Below are 17231 nucleotides of genomic sequence, written 5' to 3'. Positions count from 1 at the left end.
AAAATTTGTAAATGGCTCTATTCTGTTTCTCTCATAAAAAATGGTAGGTTCAAGTGGAAATTTAAAGAGGAAACTATTGAAGCACGTTCTCCTACAGAACAGCCGCTGCTGTTTTTGGTTTTGATTCAGTCCCTCGGGCCTCATCTGCAGTGGCTACCTGTAAAATGAAATCCATGACGCAGCTGTAGGGATTTTTGACTCATAACTGGTCATTGAGAACGATTGATTGCGTTCAACTGCAGGATAAACAAGGAAAAGCAACAGTTGCGAGGACACTGCCTCATAAACGGTTCACAAGCCCAAAAAATTCATGTGAAGCTATTCCAAATACATAGTGAAAATGTGTATGAATATTCATTAATATGAGAAATTTGTCTCCCACATTGCATTCGCGACTCTTAAATTTGGTGATTTGACTTTTTAATCGGAGGTTTCTCAAGCCGTATTTTATGTAAAGAATTTCACTTGCAGATAGAAGTACTCGAGGTTTGTATTCCCATATGCGGTGATTTAAATTTGTAAAAACAAACGAGCGCAATTGTTTCCCTGCTTATGAATATTTAGCTTCGGAAAGAACAGTTCTACGGGGGGTGATAAAAATGTTACACGGCAATAAAGAGCAAATTCCACTTTGTTTAATGCCTCATTCAAGCTGCCAGAGTATGCTCATTTAATTAGAAACGCAAACCGCGCCAGCATTAATTCCAAAATCATCCTTTGTTTATTGTACGCAGCGCTGCATGGAGTGTGCTGTCAAACGACGCACGAGCGAGATATTAAAAAAAAAGTTAAATAAATTTTCCCATCGGTGCAACAGACGCATAAAAAGCAGCGGCCGGCGTAAAATCTACGGAATTGACGAACCCAAGAGTGCATCACGATGAAATAAAAAATAATTCCACACGCTGTGCGGCCGCCGTCGCTTTTGTTAGCGCTGGGAAAGGGTTGCGAGTTGCGAGCGAGTGAAAATTCCCTCGTCATTTGCGGCTGCTTCGCGGGTTATTCAAATAGAAACCCAACACTTGACATTTTTACGCAATGACGTTTATTAATTTTACAAGCAGAACTTCTCGGCGGCGGACATAAATTTCGCTGCAAAAAGATCAGAAACACTGATCTTGGCGACTAACAAGAGCCTCACCTGCGCATCTCGGGTTACTCGCCTGCGCCTTCAAGGTTGTGGCTCTGCGCGCACGGAGAAAAATACTGAATAAAAACGGAGAAACGTTGAGGCTGGCGGGCGGGCAATCTCAAGTAACATACGCGTTCTCCCGGCCCGTATCTTCGATATCACGGACTCGACCACAAATCAAAAGTACAAAAAAGGGGCTGAGAAACAACAACACTCACACAGCTCTTTTGTGGCTTTTCCGTGAAAAAAATCTCGGGCCCAGCGTCACTGCTGAAACTGACACAAAAGCCGCAACAGACGGGTCAAATTCCTATCCGACCACTGACAATGAGACCCTTAATAGTGAAATTTTGACTTCGGAATTGAGACATCACCTTCATCTCAAATATGCATTTTTGGCTCAACCCTTCTGCATCCAAAGGCGGAGCAAGCTTAAAATTATTCGTGTCACAGCCGTTGCCACAGGAGCACGTAATTCTCTCGTGGCTGCGCACTTTTTCCTCAGGTATGGTTCCGTGTGATTATTTAAAGTCATGCTTGGAATATCTAAAAATGAAGTCACTCGCTCTTTCCCTGCTGGTGCGTATTTACACTACGCGTTTCTGTCACAAAAGAACAAACTACCATAATTTCCATTCGTCCCCGTGCCTGCCCAGAATGAAAACCTGTGTCAGAAAGAAGTCTCTTCTTCTCCTCTTCAGTGAACGAAAATAAAACGCGCACGGTCGTGATGTTTACCTTAAGGAAAACGCGATATTGAGTCAAGATATTTTGTTATTTACACTGTGGAGGCAGCAGGAGAAAAAGCGCTCGCTCCCACACCGCGTGTATTGATTGTTGCGCCCATTTATCTTGTCACCTCGAATTACGAGGGTCATCTCCTCAGGTCCTCATAGTCCTCGTGATCTTTCTGCCTGCCTGCCTGCCTGAATAAAATAAATACACGAGATTCTCTCGGCGATGTAAGTAATTCACTGTCACGCTCGCGCTGCTGCGATGAAAATCGCCCACTTTTTATAAATAAAAGCCTGACACATCTGAAGCCTAGACCTGTTGCTCGAGAGAGAAACGATTGATGCCAATTATTTCCTTTTTTCGCGCCTGTCTGAGGGTCGACGGAAGAGAAACGCCCGTTTTCATAGCAGCAGAGAGATTTCAAGTTCTTTGTTGTTTCTCAACTTTATCTAGCATCGATGCTGCTCTACAGAAATGGCTTTTGCAGTATTTATGCTGTTAAATATTTCTTTAATGCACTTTTGTAGGGTCGTGACATTTGACATGATGCCAGTTCTGAACAGAAATTGTTGATTTTACTCGCGTTTCGAGGGAGAATGAAGTCCACCCCTCTTCGAGAATGGACTCAAATCTCATTACTGCTGGTGTACATATGTGCAGATGTGCTGAATAAAAGCGTGCACCAAAATGGTTAACACAACAGCATGTACATATGGACGTGGCAGCGAGAGGAATCTCATTACGATTTAACACACACGCGAGGAGGAATGCCGCGGCATCCAGCTATATATATATATGTGGCGCAGAGAAAACGAGAAAGAGTCAAAAGAGATCTCGAGGCGTGCACATAGTGTGGTCCAGCCGGCGAAGGTCTGTCTATTCAGCATATTGTAGCCCAAGGAGCAGAGCGAGCGAGCGGGAGAGAGAGAGAAAAAATGTATCAAAATCTAATTTAAACTGAAATAAATTGTGTTTCATTGGAAAGAAAAGAGAAGGGGCAAGAGTTGTCTCTCAAAGCATTCCGTGATGCCGCTTTTTAGTGCACGTTGTTAGCGGCACAATGTGTGTGGATAAGAGACGGTGCCGCTCTGTTGAGCCGCAGATAAGATGCAGCGTCACCGCGCGCGTTGCTGCGCCACCACCGATAATTAAACATGCTTCTGCCGAGCTCAATCACTGTGCTGTGCACGAGAAAGGCATCCGAAAAATCGCTCAGCGGAACTGACAGGGCGACACCGGCCGGCTCCAGGTGGCACTTTAACGCTGCAGCGCAGGAAAAGTTTCCCGGATGCATTCTCGCGTGTCCGCGTCTTCAAGTCAAATTACCAGGAAAGCACATTCGAAAATTCAACTTTTCACTGACCAATTCTTGAAAATAAATGACAGTGCTGAAACTCAGTCTAGAATTAGTTGATTTTCATTTATATTATGATGTTATATAGAACCAAGCTTAACGTCAATTTTGAAAAACAACAAAAAAATTTCGGTTTTGATTTTCCCCTTGACATCTATTTTATTAAAAATTTATTAGAGAAAAAAAATTGAATTCAAAATTCCATATTGAGACAGAAATATCAATTTTTAAAAACTTTTTCATCAAGAAATATCAGTTTTTCTCTAATAAATCGCATTTTAATCCTGTCGTGTAAAAGGTGTTAAGAGCCTTGTTGTCTCTTGTCGCAATGGCTGCTCGACAAAAACGCTAATCTAATTACTGGAAGCCAAGCTTTTTTGTGCACCGTGGGAAGAAAGGGTTTGCTGGAGTGATCGATTTCTCTGACGTGCAGGTGGATAGAGCGTCCGGTGCACTGATATCACACGGAATTGTTCCGCTGATTCTCACTGTTGGTTGGAGCACCAAACAAAACCCACGGGAAAAATTCGTTGCTTTCTGTCACCATATTTCGTTACTCGTTTTTATTTTTGCTGTAATGTAATATGATCACAGATTAGATTTAATAATGTTTAAATAGCTGTTGAAATTTGATATTTTTAACATTCGACGTCTCAAGTAATAAACAATGCCAGATGTAAGATGTAAAGACTGGCAAACGTGAAATTAGTTTGAGTCCTAAATTTAACTAAAATTCAGATTCGGCTGAAACAAAAAATTTCCTTCGTGCGCTCTTTTGATTCTGTGATCTCCATAATAGATGGGAAAATTTGCTACATCCATGAAACTTTTCAAATTTTACTTTATCTAAGAGTGAAATAACGAAAATAAATCCAGTAGCTATTAAGCCAGATGTCTTTCAAAAAGAGAGTCTGTCAATAGCGTATTTAAATGAGCAGATGAATGCGAGGTGACTGATAAAACGACGTCAAAACCATTTTGACTTGAAAGGTGCGCTCAGAGTTCCCAGAAATCAATCGAGCGAGCTAAAAAATCGTGTCCGTTTCATAATTCCAAAGTCAAACATCTAGCTGGGCCTCGGTGGAGAGCGCGCGATAATGAAAATAAAGCTCAACATTTTGACACGTTTGACACCTCGAGACTGGCGAGTGAGATGATAAAGCGCTCTAATCTCTTCCAGTCTGACAAAAATGACGCACTCTTCTCCGATTTCTCAGCACCTTGAGGTGATAAAAATCCAAAAGCTTCCTGTATTAAAAATTACTGGGACACGCTCTTGTTATGTGTGAAATGGGCTGTCATTCGTGATGTGTCAATATATAAATAATTCGGAGCCAAACACAACTGATAAACGCTTCAAGATAAGCCCTTTTTTAAAAACAGTTTTTCGCCGAGAGTTGCCTTTCACACGTGCTGGAGACGAGCTGCCGGTTTTCCTCCAGAGTAAATATGTACATACACAAATATAAATTAATTCGACAAGCCTAGTGCGCGACAGGGCGGTGTGTCCGTGTTTGACACTGGTTTTCGATAACCGTTTTCTTAATGGGCAGCTCACGTGAAAAATCGCGCTTTTAAATATAACTTCTTTTGAATAAATAAACTACTTGTTTGAATTAAATTAAATTTTGCTCAGTTTGAATATTTATTAAAAAAATGTATTAATGCTAATGCAGATGGAAGAAGATGAAAATTCTTAAACCAGAAACCACGTTCTCTGCTATTCTTTTCTCGTAAATTAAAATTGCATTTTTAATTATAAAAGCAGATTGACGAGAGCCGAGTCCAAAAATTAATTATTTTTCTCTCGTCAAACACGTAAAAGTTTATCCATAATCGCATAAGTCAGCACCTTTCATGCTCAAAAATCGAAATTAGTTCTTGCGCAGGCAACAGCTATCCGATTGCGATTATAATTTATTGGCAAGTGCCGTGTTTTGAGCCAAGAACGACCGACAGCAGGGCAAGCGGGCACCATAAAGTATCGCGTACAAATATTTTACATCCAGCTCGTCCAGCCGGCTGATTAGCATTCCGGCGAGGATTAAATAATTGAATAAAAAAGAGCGCGCCTCGGATCCCTGCTAATTGACAGCTGCGGCCGAGCCGAACTGGCTCGACTCTCCGCCTTACGTATGTAAATGTGCGTTTCGCCGAACAAAACTGGCCCCGTGTTATTCTCGAGGCAGAAATGATGGAATCGATAAGTTTTTAATTTATTTGCCTACAAGACGAGTTAACACCCGGTGGTGTTCTCGTTAAGAAGCAGCAGCAGCCACGACCGCGAGTAGGCGTCTTTTTATCTCTCATCTCGCTTTCGGGACGGACGTTTCTGTCGCTCTCTCCCAAGACTACTTTTTATGTAAAGAGAGGTGGTTGTGCGGTTACTTTTGTCACCCACCGTCTATACATCACAGTCTGTGTCAGATAGTGGGAGTCCGATAGGCTTGCTCTGAGCTTTTTACATGTGCACACACGAGAAGACAAGAAGTCTGTCTCTTTTGGTCCTTCGCCCTCCGCAAACACACAACTCGCTGCACTCCGTCGAGGATTTTTTTTCTCATTTAGCAGCGTCAGTATAAAGTCAAAGCAGTCTCTCTTGACAGATTTACATACTACTGCTGAGTCTTGGCAGCTTTTTTTTAAGCAAGTCGTGCGGATGTTTACTGCAAATTAATTTCAAACAGCATCGTTAATGAAAATAAACTAAGGAGAAGTATAAGATTTAAAATAACTTAAGGAAATCTTATTGAGAATTCTGAGTTTTTTGCCGTTCCTGGCTAGACAACACACAAAATAAATTAGTTAATTTAAATATACTACGATTTGACGAAATGCTAATGTGAGTTTTGCAACATAGCTCGCGTTTACCAATTCCGCAAGTACAATTTTTTCATCCATGAATCAGTTTAAAAAATAAATTTCCTTCAAATAAATTCAATTCAAAATATTGTTATCCAGTTATAGCGAATTATTTTCAGGGGATCATTTTGAATACGTTATATTTACTAATGCTGCCTTAGCTATCCTAGTTCACATGAAGCAAATAAATACATTTGGTTCATTATTTTTTGACAGTAGTTTACGTTCTAACAATTTTAAAATTAAAATGGGAAGGTTGATATAATTCCGAAATATCGGGTTCGTGGAAAAACCTAAAAACACGACCATACATGGCGAATTTCGTGCCTGTGGTGTAAAACCGTGAGTCAGAAGTTATTATTTTTCCATTGCTCTGAGAACACCGGTTCACGCAAGACTCATAAATTATTCCCGCTAATGATGGCTAACTGAGTGATGGCTGGTGTTTTTTTTCTTTTCGCCGGGCCAAACGGGCCGAGTGGGGAAGAGGAGCAGAGTAATAATGACTGGTGAATGATGAGTTATTAAACGACGCTTAATGTTTATTTTATGGTTCACGTACGCATTCGTACCTGACAGATCGCTCAAATGAGTTGGTGCTTTTTATGCAGCGTGTGTTTATTTTCACTAGGCGGCCGTGCCTGACGCTGTGCGCACACAAAAGAGCATTCATTATTATTTATTTGAGAATGGAAAAGCGCAAGAAATCATCCGCTGCTTTGCGACATCAGCAACACAACATACTGACAATCGTAATGGCAACATAATGGCCACGGGAGATGGTTAAAAAGTAGTTTGCGCAGACGGAAAATTGATACTAATAAGCGTCTCCGGCGAAGCGCCGCCGGCCATTCCGTTTTGTTCAATTTTAGCGAGAGGCTTTTTGCTAAGTAAAATGACAAAGCACCGCGTGCACTGCCTTGTTCTCGTCTATTATTTGTCGTCTTTTTGCTTGGCGCCAAAGTCAAGTCATAAACAGTCGCAACAAAAAGACGAATTGGTTTCCTCAGAATTCGCGTTAAAAAAGAAAAAATATGAGAGGAGCGAGTGTTGTGAGAAATTTTCTACTTTAGATCCTGTTTCATTTTCCTTCTCTCTTTGAATATAAAAAAATACGCTGCCTGCTTCTATATAACCGGCATTTTGAAATGCTAATTGATGACCTCTGCTGCCTAAATTCAATTTCGTGAACAGCGTCAGAATAATTATGCATCTCAGCCGCATTTCCATTTTCTCGATGGTGCAGATGTTGACTGTTTGTGGCCCGAGCAGCGCGCGTCCAAACAAACGCGCCGTCCTGGACTCGAGTCAGCCCACAATATTCAAATGAATGCAGACCCCGCGCGTGTGAATAAAGTGCCCAAGTGGACCAGCGGAGCATTTTAAATATACAGCAGCAGAGAACAGCGACTGTATTTTTATTCAGCAGTCACAAAATAAATGCGGCTGTCCAAACATCGCACCCCACGAGGGTCTCCATCACACCTCCGCTTATTTTTTCAAATCCGACTAGCGCACCTGGATCTTTTCACGATCGAGATGAGAGGCCGCGCGCTTCTCGAAATCCGACTGAATCGAATTAAATCGTGACGTCAGTGCACGCCGTTGTGTGCCGAGGAGATTTTTCTTTGTGATTAATTTTATAGCGTGGTCCTCTGCATGCGTGCTTTATGCGCCCGAGTAATTACATGCTCGAGGTGACGAGGCGTGAAATGTAGACTCGATTGTATATATTATTCCTTTTTCGAGTGCGGCGGGTGGCAATTATTGTGATTGATCGAGTACGCTTTATTTGACGTCTCGATTCGTATGATTTCGACGCGGTGACGGATCCCAGGGTGGTCCCCTTTTTGGCATCATTTACTTCCTCTGGGAGAGTTCACGCCAATTGAAGCAGCGGGTCAAAGAGTCAATGGATGGCTAGACTTTTGTTATCCCGTGAGCTCTGCCAAAACAAAAGAGTCAATTTACTCTGATTTACGGCGCAATTCAATATTACCCAGTCCTGATTATCCAATTTCAATCAATCATGTTTCTCAAACATGCATTTTTGTTTCAGATGCCATACTCTCTTTCAATAGACGTTGTTTCCAACCAAAACGCCTTGGATCGGCCAACTGCCAACATCACAACGGTGGGTTTCGTGCCAACGGAGCAGGAGATCTTCAAAGTGGTGTTGCCCTGCACTGGCAATCTCGACGCTGAGGTGGATGTCAACATTTCCATCAACGTTACTAGTGAAAAGAAAACTGTCACTGCGATCACTTTGATGAGAAAGAAGTTTTGCCTCCAAAGTAAGCTATTCTTCAAGACAAGATATAATTTATATTTCAAAACTAGTAGATTCACACGTATAAAGTCATGCGGAAGATACACTCGGAAACTAAAATTCTTATTAATGTTTTTAGGAAAATCTACTTTGTCTGAGAGCAACGATTTGTCTCAATTCTCCTCGGGGCATGTCTCTGTGGACACTTCTCCAGAAGCGTCAGGGCCAGAGAACAACAACCCGTTTATCGCAGCCGCGGCGTGTGCTTTCGGCCTGTTGGTCTTTGTTGCGGTATTCTTATCAATTTGCTGCGCTAGAAACAGAAACAAGTCCAGGCGCCAGGATGTCATCCAGTAAGTATCTCCCAACTTTAATTTTCATTGAAAATTCTCAACATTTGTAATATTTGTTGAGTTAAAATGAAAAAAGTGGTTTCAGGAGAGATTTGATATGGTCTGAAATTTAGAGGTGCTGTAATCACAAATGTTTGTAAAAAATGCATTACCATTCCCGGAAAAACAGGGTGAAATCAGAAGCCAGCCAGTTCACAAAATCATGAATATCTCGAGTTTTTCTCTGTATGACTCCAACAACATATTATCAAAAAATAAAAAAATACCACGACCAAAAATTTCAAAGTTGCAGACCGTACTATCAAATTTCTCCTAGAAACACCCAAAAACAGTTATTATTGAGAGTTCTAAACATTAATTTATAATATCGTTTTTATCAAACAACAAAATTTTTGCTGTGCATATAATTAAAATTTGGCAACTCAATTTTTACTTTACACGTTTTTTACTTTACATGTGCACAAATTTAAGAGTAAAAATTTAAAATTCATTGTTTTATTTTTTCTTTTGACTTTGGAAATCTCAATTGAATCCCAATGTTGGTCCCTTTGCAGTGACTCGCGCATGATTGCGAATTCCCAACTGACTGGACCGCTGCTGCACCCCAAAGCCTACACGCTGCCAGCCCCTGTGGTGCCCACTCCGTCGCCAAACAATTTCCACCACGGTGTACCAATCATCGCCCCTGCAGGCTCCAGCTCTGCCAAGTCTGGTGCCAGTAGCTACGCCAGCTACTCTTCAAGGAGGCAGCCATCTCGGCACCACGAGTCGGCTCACTCTGTCCTCGGAGGAACGGCTTCAGCTGCTTCGGTTTGCCAGGTGCCCTCAGTCGTCACTAGCAGGGACGACCGGACACACGATATTACAGAACGGATCAACGAACTCACCATTCAGAGGTAGATATCTATTTCAAAAGTTTTGAGCGAGAAATTAATTCAACCTTTTCCAGATGCCGCGTACGGCTAAAAAGCGTGGTGCAGGAGGGAACCTTTGGAAGAGTCTACCTCGGCTCCTATGCTGAAGCGCTCACCATGAAGGAGGAAGATGTCCTCGTGAAGACGGTGGTGGACCAAGCATCTCAAGTGCAGATCAACTTACTGCTGCAGGAGGGCACGTACCTGTACGCCCTCACTCACCAAAACTTGCTCGCAGTGAGAGGGGTGTCTCTCGACGAAAATATACCCCTTCTTATTTACCCTTACAAGGGCCACATAAATCTCAAGAGGCAAGTTTCATCCACACGTATTTTTTTTCCTTAATAAATTGTATATTTCCTGATGCAGGTTCCTCTTAAACTGTCGCCATTACAATAGCGACGGAGGCATGTCTCACATGATAACCACGCAGAAATTTGTGGACATGGGCCTTCAGGTCAACGCAGCCATGCGTTATTTGCATAGGAAGCAAATCATTCACAAAGATATTGCTGCCAGAAATTGCATGTAAGTGCTACCCTAGAAAAAAAATTTAAGTTAGCTTTAAAATAAACGATTGCATTAAACTTTGGCTCGCTCAGGAGTGTCAAAGCAATGGGAGATATTAACTTGAGCATTTCGGGGATCTAATACTGGCTGCCCAATGTCAGAGATAGCAAAAGGTGGTTAGTTGAGTGACTCGAAATGCTCTAAAAGCCCAACGGGCTTTGAGGCGCACCGGCTTCAGCTCACCTCTTGCTGGTTTTCGCACCTTTCCAGCGGATAGGGACAAAAAGGAGGTTAAGGAGGATAGGCTAAAAAACGATTTTCTTCTTTCTGAGAAATCGATTTATTGTGCACCTAAAATAAATTTTAAATTTCAACCTTTTAAAAAAAAATTTGTCTGACTTATTCCAGGATTGATGGCAATTTTAGGATACAAATTGCCGACAATGCTTTAGCTAGAGATCTCTTCCCAATGGACTACCACTGTCTGGGCGACAACGACAACCGACCAATTAAATGGATGGCAATCGAAGCCCTGAACCGCCACGAGTTCACAACTAAGTCTGATATGGTAAGAGAATGGCTGGAATCAAATACGGATTAGCGTTGAATCGTGATCTTTTAGTGGGCATTTGGAGTCCTCCTGTGGGAAATCGTCACACTGGCGCAAGCTCCTTACTCAGATATTGATCCCTTTGAGATGTCAGAATACCTGGAGAAGGGTTACAGACTCGCCCATCCTCTTAATTGTCCAAATAAACTGTGAGTCCCTTTTAAATGCACTGCTTGACCAATTTTTGATTCTTGTTTATGTTTTCAGGTTTGATGCCATGGCATTTTGTTGGTTAATAGATCCACAGGAAAGACCATCTGCGACCCAGATGGAACATTGTCTGCAAGAGCTGTACAATCAATTGACCCTATTTGTGTGATCGTATCAATTAATTGACTCTTCAAAGACTTGATTTAGAACTTTGATAAACTGAAGTCATCATCATGTGAATTAGTGCGCATGAATCATGTCGCGTTGGTGTCCAAAAACAATATAACACTATAAATAATCAAAAGTGGATATTATCAGAGCTATTTATTATGTCCATTGGATGAACTTGTATACTAGAATAAATGTTCATTGTAAATATGTATTTTAATGTTGATATCCAGAGTGATCAGAGTTTTGTACAAAAATGTATGAGTCATACAAGAAGAAAATTAAATAGAGATGATATAATAAATGAAACAATGGCGTTTTATGGTTATCCTAATTATTATTTAATTCCAATTCATACAGTTCATGGGCATTTCAGAAAACAAGCCAGAGCCTGTCAAACATGTTTAAAGTAGCTTACATTTTTAGAACAAAATGACAATATAAACTGAAATCCATTTTCATATAGAGCTGATGAGTGGTCTTTTTTTCTAACTGCACAAAAATTCATTGAATTCCCAGCTTAGATTCATAATAAGTGCGTTGAGGCGAAATATATATTTCCGAGAAAGAGTGCGTCAAAATATTTACAATAAGCAAAGCTAAAATGAACCCATCAATCGTGTCAGGGCATTTAGCTCAATATTTCTAGCTATAGCGAGTGTTTGGTGCGTCGCAGCAGATTCGTTTGAAACGGTGCAAACAAAAATTGGACAATGGAAACAAAGCAAGAGCCCCTTGAAACGGTCACCAGGACCGCCTTCGAAAGGTGCCCTTCTACAAACTACGGATCAAGCAGATAGATACCGAGTAGAGAAAGTCCAGTCTATCATACAACAACAGGCAGTCATGGCTGGTCACTGACCCGGCGCTGCTCGTGGCTGTCAGCGCCGGAGATGTCACTCTCCTTTACAAGAGTTTCGGTTTAAAAGTATTTTCAATACGTTCCTACTGATTATATTAAGTCTTTCTGGGCATGTCAACGTCAGATTGGCCAATTGAAACGATGATCTTTTGAGTTTTGCATAACAATAACAAATTAAAGAGTTTTGGGTAAAGTATTTACACTTTTCATGGTTGTAAAAGCTAATAGAAAAGTTCTGATTTTAAACAATTTTAGCGCCCATTTTCACAGAATCAAACTGAGTTTTAATTTGTAACAATTCTCTGCTGAATGAGCACACTGAGCAACAATCGCTAATGCAAATTGTGCTCGTGCTTAAAATTTTGTTTTAAATCATTATTTATCAAATGATTACCTTTAAAATCTAGTTCACAAAAATATCCTTTTCACAGCTTTACTTGGCAGTTATCATTCCTCCCTTCCCTATCCTGTTTGGTATAATATGTATTATAATGTGTGTTTACGGTGAGGTGCTTGGAGGATTTTAAAGTGTTGCTATGTGTGCGACACCTACACTTATTTTTTCGAATTTAATTGTTTGGTATGCTACGTAAAATGTGTTAACAAACTATTTAAGATGTGTTTGGCCAATGTATAAAGTCAGTATTTGGTTAAAAGTAAAGTTAAAATGAAGTTTATCCAGCAGTTTGCTAAGCAATGTCCGCTGCTCTTCCTTATCAATTATTTTAAGATATATTTCATAGCGCAAGCTGTAATTTCGCAGACATTGTTAAAATGCATAGTATTTACATTAGCTGTATTTAGAATGCAAAGGTAAAACTAATACTTGCAGGTGAAACGCGAAAAAATAGTAAATCGTTCCATCAATTTTTGTGCAGAAATTTAGGGACTAGGATTTAAATATTTTAAAATGGATTTCAGCTCATATTCATCAAAATTAGTGTTAAAAATTACAGTAAATTCACGCCAAAGATATATCTCTGAGCCAAAAAGAGTAAAATGTTTTATAACAGTTTTTAAGAATTTGCTTAGACCGAAATACATGAATCCCACATTCCTATAACTAACTGACATTAAGATTGAATACTCCCAACCACCATTATTATATCTCTTAAGTTACAGGAGAAAATTAACTCGTCCTTACAATTTACAAATCCTTATAAAAGGCTACTGTTTTTGCTATTAAAACACAATATTCAAGAGAAAACACTAACAACAAGAGGTAGAGTTGAAGAGGGATTGCTTGGGTTATGCTAAGGTTTGTGTGAAACTATTATCCTTGCTTAGATTAAGGTGAATGTAGCCGCAATGCGAATTGTGTTAAAATGGTTAAAACGATACAACCTTGTCACATACCCCTAAATTTTGACAAGAAAACATGGCACGAAGTTATTTTAGTACTTACTACGCCAATTACGTGATGACTGTAGGCTTTGAGCGGCCAGTGAAGTGTTCAAGGCGGGACAGCTGAAGGGCGATTTCAACCAGAGGGCCCAGCATTTCCTGTTTTAACCAATTCAGTTGAAGAGTATTTTTATTTCAGGCTATTAGGAACATACCTCAGCATCTAGACTGTGCTTGGAACTATCAGATTCATAACTGTCAATGTAGAGCCGAACTGTAGCTCCTGCGCTGCCTGTTCCACTCAAGCGGTAGATCACTCGTGATCCATCAGAGAAAAGAACTCGAATTCCCTGAAAATATTTAGGACTCTCTTTAAAAAAGAATTAGGAATTATTAGGAAATATAAGAACTTGATGCTGCAATCAATGTAGAATAGTTCGGCTTAAAAATTTAGAGCTTATTGTGAAGGATATCAACAGAGGCCTAAAATCTCAAGCATTCAACCATGTCCAACAGTTCCTATAGAGTGAGACAAATAAAAAAGCAAATAACTCCTTGTCCCAATAACACAGCGAACAAATAACGAATAAATAGCCCCCTTGGGGAAAGCCCAGTTTACAAAAGGACCAGCTCGTGCTACTGTCTCCGCACAGGGGTATTTTATTAGAAAACTAGATATTCGTCCCGTGATATTAATTCTCGTATGCTGGAAAGGTACAAACCAGCAAGTAACGAGTCAAAAAGCAATCGCAATCCTTTAAAATCCGAAATGTACTCGTCATTGCAATACAAAGGAAGTCAAACCTAGGCGCTTCAGCCCGCTATCGACCCCAAAACAACGCTCAGATTTTTACATTGCAAGGTGCAAGCTAAGCATACACTCAACAATGCGAGCCACTCGAGGAATGTTCCATAAAACAATGAAAAACAGACATTGTATTTTCTCGTTGCCAAGAGCATCACTTTGTAATTTTTCAATGTGCTCAAAATAGTATTTTATCATGATTTCAAAACATCTTGATACAATGAAAAATATGTTAAAACAAATTGGAGAAAATTACCAAGTTTTGTATGTGGAAACTTTCCATTTGCTTCAATAGTTACTTGCACAATTTTTGAAATTTCACTTCCTGACAGTACAAAGCAAATGGAAAATTTCCACTTCCAACTTGTGAGTCTTCTCCAAATTGTTTTAACATCATTTTCGTTCTTAACGGTCAAGACAACATTGCATAACCTCCCACGCAAATGAATGTGAATATTAACTTCAATTTAACGTTGAGATAAATATTGATGACTTTATGTGTTAGTAGCATGAAAATCCTTATCACAAAATGCTCAATTCGTCACCCTAACAAAGATGACGATAAATAATAGTTTGAACAGTACTTTCTGAACTGGTAATAAGTGGCACAGACCAACAAGTCCAAGTCTAGGTCTGACTCAATAAAAGTGAAGGTAGCAAGAAAATTTACCTGTCCCTTAGCAACGCTGTTATCAATGGGGTCAGTGTATTCAAAGTTATCTCCTTTGGCCACAGTATAAACCTTTCCAGAAGATGCAGCAGTCAGTAAAGTGCCCACGAAAGATGGCTCTATCGCTTTGGCTTCCAGCTCTGCCATCATTTTATTGCATGGATCTGATTCACACCCTTCATAGTCGTATCTAAAAATTTGTTTATTTTCAATATGTCCAATTATGCCTCCCTTTAAACTTTACCTTGTGAAGAAATTCCTTCCAAAGCGGGCCCAGTGCTGCTTTAGAAGTTGTTCAATGCCAAGGCCTGTGTGTGCCAAAACAGAGAGCCACGCGAGCACAGCCCAAACACCATCTTTCTCACGAATGTGATCTGAACCAGTGCTGTTTTAAGTGACACAATTTAAAAAAAATGCTCGAACAGATCATTCGTTCCTACCCGAAGCTTTCTTCACCACATAATGACAGCCTTCCAGCGTCCATCAGGTTGCCAAAGTACTTCCAGCCAGTGGGCACTTCAAAAAACTCTTTTCCCGTTTCCTTTGCGACTCTGTGGACATTTATTTTGTAATAAATTATCAGACACGTTCATTTATCTGCAAACCTATCAACAGCGGCTGCGGTGGGCATGCTTCTTGCGTAACCTCGAACGCCTGTCTTTTTGAAGTATGGAATGCACTCTAGATTGGCTGCCAATACTGCCAGTGAATCAGATGGAGTGACAAAGAACGCTTTTTCACCCAAGATCATGTTGCGGTCCTAGTTAGTTGAAAATGAGTTAGAAATATAAATTTGTTAACAATCTGTTAACTTACTCCGTCTCCGTCAAACGCAGCTCCCAGTTGGTGGTTTCCTTCAGCCATAGCTTTCACCAAGTCAGCAGCATAGGTCAAGTTGGGGTCTGGGTGATGACCTCCAAAATCTTCTAAAGGAGTTGTATTCACACAGCAATCATCGCCAGCCCCCAATTCTTCAACAAAAATGCGCTTCACATAAGGCCCAGTGACTGAAATTTGAAATATAAAAATTTATATGGAGTAAACAGACTACAATTTTTTTTACCTCCATGCATTGCATTTAATAGCAATTTAAACGGCTTTCCTGACGAACCGCTCAGCAATTTTTTGATTGATTCAAAATCAAATATTTCTTTCATAAGAAGAAGGTAGTCCGAAACAGAATCAATAACTTCAACTGTAAACTGTTGGCCGCCATCAATAGTGAACGTATTGGATCCAATTTTTGACAGGTCAACAGCAACCGGCGAATCGGTGATGAGGTACTCAGATATCTTAGTGGTTAAAGAGTAAATTTGATTGGTGACAGCATCAGGAGCAGGTCCTATCAAATTAATTTATATCTTAATTACATTTTCATCATACATCAATCAAAGTCAAACCTCCGTTAGAAGTGTTAAATTTGATTCCAAAGTCTGCATCAGGGCCTCCAGGGTTGTGGCTAGCAGTCAAAATTATACCCCCTGCTGTCTGGTGTTTGCGAATCAAACAAGAAGCAGCAGGGGTTGAAAGGATCCCATTTTGACCAACAAATAGCTTTCCAACCTATAAAAACAAAAGAAAAAAAGAAACATTAATAATTATTCTATGTATTTATGGTAGAAATTTGATCAAAATAATTCAAGTTATCATAATTCATAATAAATAAAAAAACTCTTGGTAAATGCAATTTACACAATAAAATTGCTAAAGCTTGATTTGAAACTAGAGGTCTGTTGTTGAGATAAATTGAAAAATATGTTACAAATCAAAAGTTTCACCATACACACACACGTCTGTCAAACAATGAATTTTTTCGTCTAAGATGAGGAAAAATTATAGTGGCACCCTATTTGCCGCACACATGTTGATGATGATTTTGACAGCATCCTTGCCGAAAAAACGGCCGTCCCCGCCGACGACTAGAGTGCTGCCGGCCAACTTGTCTCCAAGCACGTTTAAAATGCTTTGGACAAAGTTCTCGGTGTAGTTTGGCTGCTGGAAAACTTTGACTGCCTTTCTTAAGCCACTGGTCCCGGGTTTCTGCCCATCGAATGGAGTGGTCGGCACTTTTTTGGTTGTGTAGGCCATCCTGGCGAGTTCTGTTTCTGTTCGATCAACCACGGTGAGAGGAACGAGAGCGACTGCGGTCAAAGTTAGGTGACCCTAAAAACCGATCGCCAGTCCTTGCAGCCGGTTGCCGGTGCTGCCATATGACCTTCAAGGGCACTCGCAGTGCTCTTCAAGGTGAACCGTCCTCCGCCCTCATGGCCCCCCCAACTGAGAATGCGAATCCATGTGTTGGCCTCTTCCAATGCGCCAAAATCACTTTTCCGGCAGTGGAGCGCTGGAAAAGTGGCCAATTTCGCAAACTTTGTGCTACTTTCTGCCATGTGAAATTCCCGCGCCATTGACGGATCGCCATTCGCGACTGTTTTGAGCCGCTCCGTGATTGGTTACGAGGCGCGCCTAAGAACATTCTCTTTTAGCATGGCA

At 40.5% G+C, this 17231-nt stretch overlaps 2 protein-coding genes across 3 annotated transcripts in view; one reads left to right on the top strand and one right to left on the bottom strand.

The window, feature by feature from the left end:
* The window catches only part of LOC135944642 (tyrosine-protein kinase Dnt-like), a 44586-nt gene extending 33217 nt beyond the window's left edge, over positions 1 to 11369 (top strand). Inside the window, exons 3-10 of one of the 2 annotated variants that reach the window (XM_065491735.1) lie at positions 8143 to 8377; positions 8492 to 8707; positions 9250 to 9601; positions 9655 to 9930; positions 9989 to 10147; positions 10538 to 10697; positions 10752 to 10888; positions 10947 to 11369. In XM_065491735.1, the coding sequence (XP_065347807.1) occupies positions 8143 to 8377; positions 8492 to 8707; positions 9250 to 9601; positions 9655 to 9930; positions 9989 to 10147; positions 10538 to 10697; positions 10752 to 10888; positions 10947 to 11058 (1647 nt within the window). In that variant the 3' untranslated portion in view covers positions 11059 to 11369. The remainder of the gene's footprint in view (positions 1 to 8142; positions 8378 to 8491; positions 8708 to 9249; positions 9602 to 9654; positions 9931 to 9988; positions 10148 to 10537; positions 10698 to 10751; positions 10889 to 10946) is intronic. The other variant, XM_065491736.1, reaches the window with a different exon arrangement.
* Positions 11370 to 11374: 5 nt separating this feature from the next.
* On the bottom strand, positions 11375 to 17134 carry Pgm1 (phosphoglucose mutase 1). Its single transcript, XM_065491739.1, has 10 exons — positions 16584 to 17134; positions 16139 to 16301; positions 15802 to 16080; positions 15555 to 15745; positions 15344 to 15498; positions 15179 to 15289; positions 14983 to 15123; positions 14739 to 14928; positions 13479 to 13613; positions 11375 to 13422 (listed from the first exon to the last, which is right to left on the bottom strand). The coding sequence occupies exons 1-10, from the start codon at positions 16824 to 16826 to the stop codon at positions 13333 to 13335; spliced, it is 1698 nt and encodes a 565-aa protein (XP_065347811.1). The 5' UTR covers positions 16827 to 17134; the 3' UTR covers positions 11375 to 13332.
* Between the last annotated feature and the right edge of the window lie 97 nt (positions 17135 to 17231).

This window comes from Cloeon dipterum, chromosome 4, assembly GCF_949628265.1.
Source record: "Cloeon dipterum chromosome 4, ieCloDipt1.1, whole genome shotgun sequence".
Taxonomy (NCBI): Eukaryota; Metazoa; Arthropoda; class Insecta; order Ephemeroptera; family Baetidae; genus Cloeon; species Cloeon dipterum.
This window is presented reverse-complemented; position numbering and strand designations above follow the sequence as displayed.